The sequence below is a fragment of the Ursus maritimus genome, unplaced genomic scaffold (genome assembly GCF_017311325.1).
Source record: "Ursus maritimus isolate PB19 unplaced genomic scaffold, ASM1731132v1 scaffold_6, whole genome shotgun sequence".
Classification (NCBI taxonomy): Eukaryota; Metazoa; Chordata; class Mammalia; order Carnivora; family Ursidae; genus Ursus; species Ursus maritimus.
In genome coordinates, this window is record NW_024426774.1 from 75822492 (window position 1) to 75838350 (window position 15859).

General features: G+C 36.0%; 1 protein-coding gene across 1 annotated transcript in view; it reads right to left on the reverse strand.

Moving 5' to 3' along the window:
* The window catches only part of TSGA10 (testis specific 10), a 161619-nt gene that overhangs the window by 139343 nt on the left and 6417 nt on the right, over positions 1-15859 (reverse strand). The window contains exons 2-3 of the mRNA XM_008699777.2: positions 14491-14619; positions 4477-4692 (exon numbers count right to left, since the gene is read on the reverse strand). Of these exons, the coding sequence (XP_008697999.2) occupies positions 4477-4692; positions 14491-14619 (345 nt within the window). The remainder of the gene's footprint in view (positions 1-4476; positions 4693-14490; positions 14620-15859) is intronic.

The following is a 15859-nucleotide window of genomic DNA, read 5'->3' on the forward strand; positions in this document are numbered from 1 at the left end:
CCCCAAAGAGTACAGGAATACAAACATTCTTTCTCAACTCTCAAATCAGAAATTCTCTGTTTCAAGCCTCATCCCACAAATCAGACAAGGAATCTCTCCCCAGTAATTAGATACCTAAATTACACACCCAGTGACATAAGGATGATGACAACATACATTGGTGTTCGTATCCCCAACACTGGTCATGTATCTTTCTAATCCCCATTCTACCTGTCACATTCACTTACTAAGGTTGGTGATTGCATTTCAGTACATTTAAACAACCCATTTTGCCCCCTCTTTATTTACTATTCAATGTCTTTCCTGCATCAGCAATGCTCTCTACTCTAGCTTTCCAATTCTCAGATATACCAAACATTCCACATCATATGTGGCATCTATTTCTTAGAAACACTCTTTTCTGAGCTAGGCAGAATTTCCATCTGTGGGTTTAATATTTTCAGTTTTAGGTATATCCTAGATATTTCATTTTAAATCTTTCCCATTCCTTAAATTCTCTTTTTGATAGCAGAGGATTCACCCTGACAGAGTACTCACACTCTAAAAACCCTTTAAAATTGATGACTTCGAAACTGGGCACTCTCTTCAAGGGAATGTGGCCAACTAGGCCTCCCAGACTGGAAAGCAATATAGTTTTTAATTTGAAGACGAAAACAAAAAAGAAAATAAAACATTAACCCAGTGTTCTTTAATTTGATAATTTTTATTATTTTTTTAAAAGATTTTATTTATTTATTTGTCAGAGAGAGAGAGAGCACAAGCAGGGAGAGTGGCAGGCAGAGGGAGAAGTAGGCTCCCCTCCAAGTAAGGACCCTGATATGGGACTGGATCCCAGGACCCTGGGAGCTCAAGGCTTAACCAACGGAGCCACCCAAGCATCTCAATAATTTTTATTATTAAGACTGAACTTAATTTAACACTAAACTGTTAATGAAGGATAACTATTCTTAAAAAAATAGTACAAACAAAAGAGTTTATTGAGAAATGTTTAAAATATTCAAGCTACTTTTAAATGTCCTTCAAATACTTTAGTAGCAACCATTACAAGGAAAATAATTCACAAGTTAAAACAAATCATTCTCATCTAATCCCTCAGGGCCTCTTCCAGGTAACACTGTTAAAGAAGACTGTGTCCTGGGACGCCCGGGTGCTGCAGTCAGCTAGGCGTTGGACTCTTGGTTTCAGCTCAGGTCCGGTGATCTCACAATCGTGAGATCAAGCCCTGCACTGGGCTCTATGCTGAGCAGAGTCTGTCTGGGATTCTCTCTCCCTCTGTCCCTCCCGCTCATGCTGTCTTCTCTCACTCTCTCTAAAATAAATACATAAATCTTAAAAAAAAAAAAAAAAAAAAAAGAAAGAAAGAAGGTCTGTGTCCTTAAAGTAAGAAACTTCACATATTTCAATATTCCATTACTCAGACTTTTCACTAATTCAGGATTGTTTATCCTTTACACCATTTAAATAAGCAAAATTACTGCATATAAACAAATACCATCCTACAGTTTATTAACTAGGCTCTTATATTTCAAATTACTGTAACAGATAATGCCTTCAATAATACTTATGTTCTCAGCCTGATCATTTAAGGGTTTTATCATATGCTACCAAAAGTATGCTTTATGATGTGCTACTAAGAGTACGTTAAAAGGTTGTTTAAGAAATAACATGGAGGGGGGCGCCTGGGTGGCACAGCGGTTAAGCGCCTGCCTTCGGCTCAGGGCGTGATCCCGGCGTTACGGGATCGAGCCCCACATCAGGCTCCTCTGCTATGAGCCTGCTTCTTCCTCTCCCACTCCCCCTGCTTGTGTTCCCTCTCTCGCTGGCTGTCTCTATCTCTGTCAAATAAATAAATAAAATCTTTAAAAAAAAAAAAAAAAAAAAAAAAAGAAATAACATGGAGGGGCGCCTGGGTGGCACAGCGGTTAAGCGTCTGCCTTCGGCTCAGGGTGTGATCCCGGCGTTATGGGATCGAGCCCCACATCAGGCTCCTCTGCTATGAGCCTGCTTCTTCCTCTCCCACTCCCCCTGCTTGTGTTCCCTCTCTCACTGGCTGTCTCTATCCTGTTGAATAAATAAATAAAAATCTTAAAAAAAAAAAAAAGAAATAACATGGAACAACAATAAGCTTTAGGAAACTACCTTATTACAGACAATTTACTAATCTGGTGATTAATAAAATCAAGACAAAGGAGCACATTCACACATTATCATTTAAAAATTCAATAGGTTGATTTTGGCTTTGAAATACATTGTATCTTGCTCATAAGCCACTAGGCAATAATGAGAAATGAAACTGTCTTCATTTTTATAACTCTGTGAAGTTATAATATAACTTCCATCATTTATTACATTAAAATGTTTCCAGTATTTACTATTTTATTTTCTATTTCTAGGTAACAAATTACCCTAAACCTTAATGGCCTCAGATGTCAAACATTTGTATCTCATAGTTTCAAGTATAGCTTAGTTAAAATATAAGTCAAAATTTATAATATGTGAATTCTTATTTTATTGTTCCTAGTTTCTAAATTTAATGGCAGAGTACTAAAAACTCAAACAAGAAATAAAATGTTTATCAAAATATCATAAAGCTACACTAATTAAAATAACGAGATAGTGGCACAGAAAATAGCACATGAATCCATGAAATCAAACAATGCAGAAACATATTCATGGGGGTGCCTGGGTGGCACAGCGGTTAAGCGTCTGCCTTTGGCTCAGGGCGTGATCCCGGCGTTATGGGATCGAGCCCCACATCAGGCTCCTCTGCTATGCGCCTACTTCTTCCTCTCCCACTCCCCCTGCTTGTGTTCCCTCTCTCGCTGGCTGTCTCTATCCTGTCGAATAAATAAATAAAATCTTTTAAAAAAAAAAAAAGAAACATATTCATGAACATATGAGAATTCAGCAGTTATTAAAATGGCATTTCAAATCAGTGACTAAAGAAAGGGCTATCCAACCCTACCTCATCCTAGAACAAAAAGAAATTCCAGAAGGATTAAAACTTTAAAATAAATTTTTAAAGTATTAAAAGAAACTGTAGAAAATATTCTTATAGTTTTTGAGGTGAGAAGATCTTCCTAAACAAGAATCAAAACTAGGTGGAGAACAGAGGATTTTTAGGGCTGTGAAATTATCCTGCATGATACTGTAATAGTGGATACATTTCATTCTACATTTGTCCGAATTCGTCAAACATGTAACATCGAGTGTGAACCCTAATGTAAACTATGGACACTAGGTGATAATGATGAGTCAATGTAGGTTCATCAATTTTAACAAAGGTACCACTTTGGTGGGGGATGTTGCTAATAGGGAGGCTGTCCATGTGTAGGGACAGGAGGTATATGGGAACTACCTTCTGCTTAATTTTGCTATAAACCCAAAACTGCTCTAAAAATAAAGTCTATTGAAATTTTTAAAAAGGGGGAGAACCTCAGAAAATAAAAAAAATCAAAACTCAGAAGTCAGTAAAGATTGGCAAATTTTACTACACAGAAATTTAAAACTTTGATTAAAAAACTTTTTTAAAGTGTGAAATATATTGTGTGTGTGAAAATAGAAAAAAAGCATGGAAATATATATATCATCTATTTGTTGGTAGATATCTCTGCAGTAGAGAGAATTAGGAAGGGAGAGAAATGTCCTATATACAGAACATTCCTGTCTTTCTTTAAAATTTTTATTTAAATTCTAGTTAGTTAACATATTGTATAATATTGGTTTCAGGAGTAGAATTTAGTGATTCATCACTTATATGTAACACCCAGTGCTCATCATAACAAGCGACTTCTTTAATACCCATCATCCGTTTAGCCCACCCCCCACCCACCTTCCTCCATCAACCTTCAGTTTGTTCTCTGTCATTAAGAATCTTGTAGGATATACTTCCCTCTCTCTTTTTTTCCCCCCTTCCCACATGTTCATCTGTTTTATTTCCTAAATTCCACATATGAATGAAATCATGTAATATTTGTCTTTCTCTGACTTACTTTGCTTAGCATAATACCCTCTAGTTCCATCCATGTTGTAGCAAATGGCAAGATTTCATTCTGTTCGATGGTTGAGCAATCTTCCATTGTATATATATATATGCCACATCTACAGAACATTCCTAGTGCCTGAAGTTTTTACCATGGCAACATATTACTTAGGGAATTTTTCGAGCAAAACTTTTTAAAAAGAAATAAAATGTGCAATACAATATAATTTAATCCTTAGAGTAGACATTTAAATGTAATGTCAACTCTAAAACACTGTCAAATGATATGTCGTTTTTTTCCATTCAATAATTACATGACGTTTAAAGTAGAATTAAAATCCTGATCAGTAGTTAAATGCTAATTAGAATTACTGCAGTGATCACTACATGCAGTAGAAATACTGCATCATTATGTTATATACACCTTGAGCTAGTATAATGCTATATATCAGTTATAACTCAATAAAAAATCCTATCAGTGGTAAATATAATACCTTTGCTTCTTCAAGTTCTTTGCTGGCGGTATCCACCACAAAATTTTTCTCTTTTTCTAGTTGCTCTGCTAGTTGGTCAATTTTAATCAATTCTTTACAAAGATGCTCATTGTGGCTGGTTAAATCATCTACTTGACTGCTTACCACCTCCTTACTATCCAAGAGTTTCCTAACATATTCTTCCAAGCCATGATTTGTCTGTTTGAGATCTTCAATCTGTTATAATGAGAAAGAAAATAAACATATTAAAATATTTCTTTTGCTTCTCTCTGAGGAGAACAAGCAGGTGACTGGAATCAGGAAAGGAGGTTTGCTTCCCTGGAAGGACAGCTAACTATATATATTTTTTTTTCACTTTCTGAATTTTGAATCATGTGAATGTAATACCTATCTGAAAAAATAAATGAAAATTTAAAGGTTTATAGCTACATCTTCCAAGACAATTTATAATTAATAAACTTAATTACTATTAATTTTTAGCCAAAACTATTAGAAAAATGGCCAAATATTTATATATGCACAAAAGAAACCAGTCTTGAAATTACTTAATTTTAATAATTAATATCAATTAGATGTTCTTCAGAATTAAATTTCTAATTATTGTTACCAAAATGTTAACTCTTTAAAAAAAGTTATTTTGAACATATCAATAACTTACTTGACTAAGCTAAATAACAAATCAATCAAGTATTTGCTGACTAATATGGAGGACCACAGCTTTCCTTCCCAGCCTACTATCAAACCATCAACGGATGAAGAAAAGGGCCTTTTCTATCACGGAGGTATCCAAATGCCTTTAAAGGAAAAAATATATATTAGACCCATTGAAAATGATTATATGTCAGGACACATGGTGAATGATTTAACTAAAATTTCCTTTTATGCCTTGGCCTCGAGGAATTTTAAAGCCTACCTGCAACCCACCTCTAGCAACTAGCACAGAACCTATGTGCAATATTTTCCTGTCTGCTATTCTTGTCCCATGCTTTCATTAAGCTTTTTCCCCCTATTCTTATTAGCTAAGCTATTTTTATTTCTTGTATCTTTTTTAAAACTATAGGATGTGGGATAAACACACATAAACTTCAATTTATCTATCCATATGTCTTTTTATCTTTGTTCATGGCTTCCACAGTGCCACATTTCTGAGCAATAAGACCATACTAAAAATGTTTGCTAACTTTCCACTGCACCTGAGAGGTTAAATGCTTTTCCTCTCTGTGCTCCCATAAAGCCTCTTACAGAGTTTAATCTTGATATTCTATAACACATGTTATTTGTTTACCTCCCTGTCTCCCTCCCACTACATTCTAAGCAACTTTGAAGGGATTGTCTCTGACTTCGGTATTAACACACCTCTCACTTCTGTATCATTTACTATATATCTAGCTATAATGCTCAAATTATTTTTAAATGAATAAATAAAACAAATTATAAACACTCACTCTCCTCACCTCTAACATCAAACCCTACTACTTTTACCAAATTCCAAAACACAAGTACTTTAGAAGAGGCAGTTTCAAGTGGAAGAAAGGATGTAGGCTTTGGAATTAGGCAGACAGGTTCAATCCTGTTGTAGTTCTTTACCAGTTACTTAATCCTGACAATTTGCCGTATTTTCTTGATCTACGAGATGCATTTAACTTCAGAAAAAAAAAAATGGAAGCCTCTTGACTTTCATCTGCTAAATGGAGAGAATACCTACAATTTGCAGGGTTGTAGTCAGGTATAAACGTTCAAATAAAATTTCTGGCAGATGACAGGTACTCAAAAAGTAGCTTTAAAAAAAACTTTTATTTTGAAATAACCAAAGACTCATAGGAAGTTACAAAGTGTACAAAAGGATCTCCTGGGCCCTTAACCCACTTTCCCCAATAGTTCCATCTTAAATAATTGTAGTACAGTATCAAACTCAGAGATTTGACATTGGTACAACGTGATCCCATATATAGACTGCTGTAGTCAGCATCTCAGTAAGATACAGAATTATTCCATAACCACAAAGATTTCCCTCCTGTTACCCTTTTTATAGTCACAGCCTCTCCCCTCCCCATCCTTAACTCTCAGCAACTACTAATCTCTATAATTTTGTGTTTTCAGGAATGTTATATAAATAAAATCACGTGATAAAGACCATAGAATGTGATCTTTTGACATTGGCTTTTTCACTCAGCACAATGCCATTGAGATCTATCCAAGTTACATGGATCAGTTGTTCATTCTTTTTTGTTGCTGAGTAATATTCCATGGTATGGATTACCAGTTTGTTTAATCATTTACTGACTAAGGGAAATTGTAGTTGTTTCCAGTCTTTATGACAAATAAAGCTGCTATGAACAATCATATACAGGTATTTGAATGGACATAAGTTTTCATTTCTCTGGCATACCCGGGAGTGCAACTGCTGGGCTGTATGATAAATATACATTTAGGTTATAAAGAACTAAACTATTTTCCAGAGTGGTTATACCATTTCCCATTCCTACCAGGAATGTTTGAGTGATCTGGTTTCTCCTCATCCTTGCCATCACTGGGTATTGTCACTATTTCTAATCTTAACCGTTCTTATAGGTGTGCATTGTTTTTTCATCTTGGTCTTAATTTGCATTTCCCTGACGTTTAGTAAGGATGAACATCTTTTTATGCGCTTATCAACATATATCCTTCTATGAAATATCTATCTCTTCACATCTTCTGCTCATTTTCTAATTGTATTGTTCCTTTTTACTGCTGAGTTTTAAGAATTCATGTATTCTACATATGATTCTTCTGGTAGAAATATGGTTTGTAGCTTGTTTTTTCATCATGTTAAAAGGGTTTTCCACAAAGCAAAAGATTTAAATTTTTATGAAGTCCAAATTATCAATTTTTCTTTTATGAATCATGCTTTTGATGTCACATCTAAGAACACTTCACCAAGCCCATGATCCTGAAGATTTTCTATATTAACCTAAAAAAATTCCATAGTTTTATGTTTTACATTTAAATCTATGATTCATTTTGAATTAATTTTTGTGTAAGGTGTGAGGTTTCGGTCTAGATTCATTTTCTTCCCTAAAAGATATCCAATTGTTTCAGCACCATTTGTTGAAAAGACTATCTTTCCTGCATTAAACTGCATTTGCGCTTCTGTCAAAAACCTTTTGGCTTTGTGTAAGACTATTCTGGATTCTCTATTCTGGATCATTGATCTGTGTCTATCCCTCTAGTAATACCAAACAGTCTTAACTACTGTAGTTATTAAGCTTCGAAATGAAAGAGAATGACTCTTCCCACTTTATTATTCTTTTCAAAATTGTTTTTGCTGGGGTTTTGATGAGAATTGCATTAAACGTATACTGATTTGAAGAGAACTGACATCTTTACTACGTTGAGGCTTCCAATCCATGAACATGATGTTGCTCCATTTGTTTAGATCTTCTTTGATTTCTTTCATTAGCATTTTGTCATTTTCAGATTATAAATTCATACTTAGTTTTTTAGATTGACATCTAAGGATTCCATTTGCTATTTGAGTGACTGTAAATGATATTGCATTTTCTGATTCCCACATGTTAATTGCTAATATACAGAAAGAAAACAAATATGTATGACTTGTGACCTTGATGAACTCGTTTACTAACTCTAGTTTTGTACTGTAGATTTTATGAGACTTTATAGGTAGAAGATCATGTCATCTACAATTGGGGATAGTTTTATTTCTTCACTTCCGATTTGTATGCCCTTCAACCTTTCAACCTACATGTATCATTATATTTGAAGTGAATTTCTTACAGACAGCATAAAGCTAGATCAGGTTTTTTAATCCAGTCTACTAGTCTCTTTTAATTGGTATATTTAGACTTTTATATTAAGATTCAAGTGTGAATCAACTATACTTCAAAAAAAAAAAGATTTAAGTGTGACTTTTTTTTTTTTTTTTTAAGATTTTTATTTATTTATTTGACAGAGATAGAAACAGCCAGCGAGAGAGGGAACACAAGCAGGGGGAGTGGGAGAGGAAGAAGCAGGCTCACAGCGAAAGAGCCTGATGTGGGGCTCGATCCCATAACGCCGGGATCACGCCCTGAGCTGAAGGCAGAGGCTTAACCACTGTGCCACCCAGGCGCCCCTTAAGTGTGACTTCTGTTTGGTTGTTTCTGTTTTGTTTTTCCTGACTTCCTGTGGGTTACTTGAACTTTTTTTTAAAATTCCATTTTGACTATCTATAGTGTTTTTGAGAACTGTCTTTGCATAGCTTTTTAGTGTAATTTATTTGTAACTCAGCTCAAGTGAAGTGTAGAAACCTCATTTCCCTTTATACCCCTTATATTCCTTTATCCTCCTCTACTAATAAAATAATTATCTTAAATATTTCATCTACATCCATTGAGAACTATGTTTGAAAAACATAATTTAGAAGAAAAAAAAGGAAATTATATTGCATTTAGCCATATTCTTGTCTTTCTTTCCTATTCTTCCAAGATTCTTTTATCACTTCCTTCCTAGCTAGAGAAATTCCTTTAGCTATTCTTTTGGATAGTTCTGCTGGCAACCAATTTTCTTAGTTTTCTTCATCTGAGAATGCCTTGATTTTCCATTCATTTCTGAAGGATACTTTCACTGAATACAGAATACTGGGTTTTCTTCTAGCATTTAAAAAATGTTGTTTCACAGGTGCCTGGGTAGTGCAGTCGTTAAGCGTCTGCCTTCGGCTCAGGGCGTGATCCCGGCGTTCTGGGATCGAGTCCCACATCGGGCTCCTCCGCTGGGAGCCTGCTTCTTCCTTTCCCACTCCCCTGCTGTGTTCCCTCTCTCACTGGCTGTCTCTCTGTCACATAAATAAATAAAATCTTTAAAAAAAAATGTTGTTTCACTTCCTTTCAACCTCCATGTTTTCAGATCTGCTGTTATTTGAATTGGTGTTCACCTATAAGTAACGAACTGCTACTTTCAGGATTTCTTTTTTTGTCTTTAGTTTTCACAAGTTTGAATACAGGGTGTCCTGGCATGGGTTTCTTTGCGATTCCTGGTAGGTGTTCACTCACCTTCTTTAATCCATCTTAAGCCTTTTGCCAAATTTGGAGAATATTTAGCCATTATTGCTCTGAATATTTTTTCAGTCCCATCCTCTCTCACCTTTCTTTCTGGGACTCCAGTGATCTAAATATTAGACCATTTGTTATAGTCTCACCTGTCCCTGAGCCTCTCTTCACACTTTTTCAATCCATTTTCTCTCTGTTTAGATTAGGTTATTTCTATTTTCTATTCTCATGTTCACCAATTCATTCCTCTCTCCTTTCCATCCTGTTGTTTGAGAACACTGAGTTTTTAATTTGTTACTGTATTTTTTAAAAAATTTTTCATTGTGGTAAAACATACATAGACTTACCATTCTAACCACTCCTAAGCGTGCAATTTGCTGGCATTAAGTACATCCACAATATTGTGCAACCATCCCACATCCATTTCCAGAACTTTTTTATTATCCCAAACAGAAAGTCTACCCACTAAACAATAACTCTATGAATTTGCCTATTCTAGGTACCTCATATTAGTGGAGTCACATATTTGTCCCTCTGTGCCTAGCTTATTTCACTTAGCATAATGTTTTCAAGTCTCACCCATGTTGCAGTCTTGCATCAGAATTTTGTTATTTTTTAAGGCTGAATATTCCATTATATATACTCACCACATCTTGTTAAGCATCTATTGATGGACATCTAGGTTGCTTCCACCTTTTGGCCATTGAAAATCATGCTGCTATGAACGTCAGTGTATAAGTATCTGACTTACTACTATTAATCTTTTGGGGCTATATCTACGAGTGGAATAGCTGGATCATATGGTAATTCTACATTTAATTTTTACAGAACTGCCCAACTTTTTCCACCATGGTGCACCATTTTACATTCCCACTTACAACGTACAAGGGCTCCAGTTGCTCCACAACCTCACCTGCACTTGTTATTTTCTGTTTTGATAATAGCCATCCTAAAAGGTATTAAGTGATACCTCATTGTGGTTTTGATTTGCATTTCCTGAATGGATGATGAGGTTGACCATCTTTTCATTTGCTTACTTGCCATCCGTATATCTTTGGAAAAATGTCTATTCAAGTCCTTTGCCCACTTTTGAATTGGGTTGTTTTGTTTTTTGATTGTTGAGTTGTAAAGTTCTTTATATATTCTCAATATTAGTCCCTTATCAGATATATGATTTGGAAATATTTTCTCCCATGCATTTTTAATAGACTTTATTTTTTTTAAGATTTTATTCAACTATTTAAAAGGGAGTGCGTGGGCGTGCGCAAGTGAGCCTGTTCAGAGAAGGGGAAAGGGAGAAGCAGACTCCCTGCTGATCAGGGAGCCGGATGCAGGGCTTGATCCCAGGTCCCCGGGATCATGACCTGAGCTGAAGGCAGATGCTTAATCGACTGAGCCACTGAGGCACCCCTAGACTTTATTTTTTTAGAGCAGTTTTAGGCTTACAGAAAAGTTAATCAGGAAGTATAGAGAGTTCCCACATACCCCTTTTCCCCACCCGACACAGTTTCCCATCTTATTTATATCTGTTATTAGTATGGTATATTTGCTACAATTATGAGCATTGACACATTAAAGTCCAGAGTTAATATTAGGGTTTACTCTTTGGGTTGTAGATTTATGGGTTTTGACAAATGCTTAGTGACATGTATCTACTATTTCTGTATCATACAGAATAGTTTCACTGCCCTAAAAAAACCTGTGCTCCATTCACCCCTCCCACCATTCCTTTCTCCAAATCCCTGGCAATAAGTGATCTTTCTAATGTCTGTTTTTTCTTTTCCAGAAGGTCAAATAGTTGGAATCACAAAGTATGTAACGTTTTTAATTAGCTTTTCTCACCTAGCAATTTGCTTTCAAGGTTCCTTCGTGTCTTTTTGTGGCTTGATAGCTCATTTCTTTTTATCAGTGAATAATATTCCATTGTACAGATAATACCACAATTTATCTATTCACCTACTGAAGAACATCTTGGTTGGTTCCAAAATTTTCACTTGGTTCTTCTTTATATCTTTTATTTCTTCAATGAGATTTTCTAGCTTTGTGTTTGTTTTAAACATGGTCAGAACTGCTTGAAGTATTTATATGTTAAATGATTTAAAATTCTTGTGAGATAATCTCAATTTAATCTCTGTGTTGGCATCTCTTGGTTGTCTTTTCTCGTTAAGGTTGAGATATTCCTGATTTTTGAGATAAGAAGAGATTTTTTTCATTGAGCTATGCTCTTGTGTTTTAGTAGGCTTCTTGTCACACTTCCTGTGACTTTAGTTCCAGCTAATAAAGGGGGACGTTACCTTCTTATTGCTAGGTGTAGATGGAAGTCCAATTTCTCTACTAGGCCTCTGTTGAACCTAGGGAGGACTGGTTTCCTTGTTACTGCTAGGCAGGGATGGGAATTCAGGGTCCCCACCAGGCTTTTGCTGACACCACCACAGTAAGGAAGAATACAGGCAGGCACCTCGTTACTGTTCCCATGTGTCCTCTACCACCACTGTGGGGGGTGGACTTGTTACAGCTAGGAGGTGGTGGAAGTCCTGACTCTGCATGAGGTCCCCTCTGAGACCACCTCAACAAAAAGGAAAGGGGACACCTGTTACTTTGAGTGAGGGTGGATATCTAGGCTCTTCATGTGGTCTTTGCTGACACTAAGTGGTTGTGGGGAGTACTTACTGCCTCGTGGGTGCAAAAGTCTTGGCTCCCCAGCATGCCTCTTTGATACTGCCTTGGTGGGATGCGGGGGCTTGGAGGGTGGGCCATGAGTTATGGCTGTGACAAGGACTCCTTGTCACAGCCTGACAAGGGTGGAAGTCTAGGCTCTTTACTCAGATTTTGCCAGCAGGAGTGGGGCTACAGTTTTTTTCATGTTATTTGAGCAGGCAGTCATTGTCCAAAAATAGTCTGCATTAGAAACAGATACATAAATACTGACGACAAAATGATGGTTGCTAGAGGGGAGGAAGATGGGAAAAATGGGTGAAGGGGAATGAGAGGTATAGGCTGCCAGTTACAGAATGAATAAGTCATGAGGATGAACGGTAAAATGTAGGGAATATAGTCAATGGTATTGTAATAGCACTGTATGGTGACAGATGGCAGCTACACTTGTGGTGAGCAGAGCATAAAGCATAGAGTTGTCAAATCACTGCGCTGTACACCTAAAACTAATGTAACACTATGTGTCAACTATACTTTAATTAAAAAATTAAAAATTAAGAAATAATTAAGAGAGAAAAAAGAGGAACTTCACCAGGGAAAAGCCCAGAATATAACACTCTAATCAAGGGATCCAAATAAACATCATTAGTAATGGGACAAATTAAAATTGTATGATACTTGATAGGATGCAGTGAAAAGAACCCACCATCACTTCTGTGATATTCCTGTCTGTATTCATTTTGGAATGGCTTAATTTGTTGATTCTGTGTTAAGGTCTCTCACTAAGTGAAAAGAGTCAATCAGGGTGACAGTCACCACAGGAAGGTTTAAGTGGGGCTGGAGAATCCACTTCCAAACTTACCCAACATAGTTGGTAAGCCTCAGTTTCTCACTGGCTACTGGCTACTTCAGTTCCTTTCCACATGGGCCTATCCACAGAGCTGCTCACAATGTGGAAACTTGCTTCCCACAGAGCAAGTGATCCAAGAGATCACCTCATAACTTAATCACTTCTGCTCTATGCTCTTGGTCACAAAGACCAATTCTGGTACCATGTGCAAGGAGACTGTATTAGAGTGTGAGTAAAGGAGGTGGGATGAATTTGAAAGCTGGCTTCTACAAACCCAAGGGTTCATAACATAAAGATAATCATAACAAACCCAAATCAATGGTCATTCTACAAAATAACTGGCCTGTATTCTTCAAAGTGTTATGGTCATGAAAATCAAGGAAGAATGTTCCTAAATGAAGAACATGAAGGAACACAGTAACTAAACGCAATGTGTGAAGCTGGATTAGATCTTTTTGTTATTGAAGACATTATCGGACAATTGGCAAAAACTTGAAGGGGGTCAAGGGATTAGCTGGAAGCAATGTATTGAGGTTCATTTCCTGATTTTACCAGATTGTATTGTGATATTATAGGAGAGTTTTCCTTTTTATAGGAAATACCCACTCAAATGTTAGAGATATCAGGACATCAGGTCTGCAACTTACTCTCAAAAGGTTTGGGGTTGGGGGGGGGATATTCTTTGTTCTGCAATTGCGACTTTAGATAACTCTGTGATTGTTACCAAATTAAAAATGTATATAAATTATAAAGACCTAGGACAGAAAAAAAGGGGGGGTAGCCCTTTTTTTGTCTGCATCCACTGTTGTTTCTAGATGCCAGTTTTTCTAGCACTCTATCTGAGATATGTGGAGCAAAAGGAAAACCCAGGAATTCACTAAGATGTCACTTATTGTATGCTGAGGTCCCTAACCAGTCTTCGTTTTCCTGCCCACCTTTCAGAATGTCCTTATGTTTGTTTTATAACAAAATGTTCAGCATTTTTAGTTGTACTTAGTGAGACTAATAGGGTAAAGTAAGTCTACTCTGTCTTCCTAAAAGAGGAAGTTTCTTTTAATAGCCTTCATTAGTAGCCTTACCACAGGTCAGGCTCCAGGAAAACAGACAATACTGAACTTGGAGTTCAGAGAACTGGGTTCAAACCCGAGTTAACTTGGGAGTTCAAACAAATCCTACCTAGCTTTGTCACTTGTTAGTCAAATATAATTCTACAGCCTCTGGGAACTTCAGCATCCATGTCTGTAAAATCACTATTTCATAAGGTTGGAATTAAGTAAGATTATGCACTTAAAAGCATTGGATACAACACTTGCCACATAGTTTGCACTCATAGGTACCTGAATCATGTATCAAAATGATTAAGATAAAAATAGAATGATTTTAGACCCATAAAATTTCAATGAACACTGAATTAGTATTTATTCTCCATCTTCATGTTTTAAAATAGGCCCCCATCCCAAATTAATTCAGGGAAATAAATGTAACCTGTAATTTCAGTGCAGAGATGAATTTATCTTGATTTCTCACTTCTTGTTCTAGCTGGAGAGTATTCTGGTATTTTTCAGCTTCAGAAACTGGAGCCCCTAGACCAAAATCATGTTCTTTGGTGGTAACCTAGTGCAGAAAAAATGGGAATGATAGAGGCATTCAGTTTTAAAAAGTTTTGTGATTTTTCACAACAGTCAATGATATTTGGAAATTAACAGTATTCTTAGATACATTTTCAATTATTTTTAACCTTGCCTGACCAGCTAAGAGGATTTTCATCAAGCTTTACTTTCTTAAAATCCCATGTTATGAAATTTTTTTCTGTGTTTCCCAAAGATAAAACTACAATATTAAACATGCTTTTCAAAAAAAAAAAAACCAAACATATCCCATCCTACCCCTTTGGTAATCACTGTTCTAAGGAAATATGGGTCATCAGGAAATTATGTAGACTACTTCTAGGCCTGTGTTGTCCAATATAATAGCTACTAGCTACCTATTGATTGCTGCTTTCGTATATTAACAAAAAGGTTTGCTACCCATATCACAAAGGGCTAACTTCCCTAATATAGAAATAATTCATACAAATAAAAAGGGAAATGAAATACCCTAATAGAAAAATTGGCAAAGAATATGGATATTTCACAGAAAGGGCTTTTAAACAGATTTAAAGATATTCAATCTCACAAATTAAAACACCAAGATACTGTTTTTGAACCTCACATTGACAAGGATCCGAAAGCTGGACATATAATTTAACATTCGTATACATCACTGGTGGCAGTGTAAATTGATATAATATTTCTAGAGAACAATTGTGCAAAATCTAGCAACATTACAAATGCACATAGCTTCTGTACAAATAATTCCACTTTTAGGGACTTTCCCTAAATATCTATTTGCACATATGCAAAATAACATGTTAAAATATTTTTCACTTTAGCATACTATACTTACTAGTCCACCTGTGCTTTTTTACATGACAATGTATCTCAGAAATTGTGTAATTTAGGGAAATAATTTGTTCTTTCCCTGAATCAAGGTTGCCATTATGCTAAGGAAGAGAGAATTTGCTATAAGTATCCTAGATCTCTCCTGGCAACACAGATGCTATTCTCCAAAATCTAGCATTTGGGAAATTATAGGATCAGGATGCCCTAGTCTTTGACCTTGTATTACACCTTGTACAATCCAGCATTTAGCAGTCTGACAGGCTTATTTTCCTTCTTCCCTTTCCCTAAACCAGATATAAATCTGCTTTTCTGTTCTTCATTCCAGCAGTTACTACCTCACCTGGAATTTCAGCACTAGGTCTCACAGAGTATTTCTAAATTATGAATCATTTAGGCATGTACAGGTAGGCCAA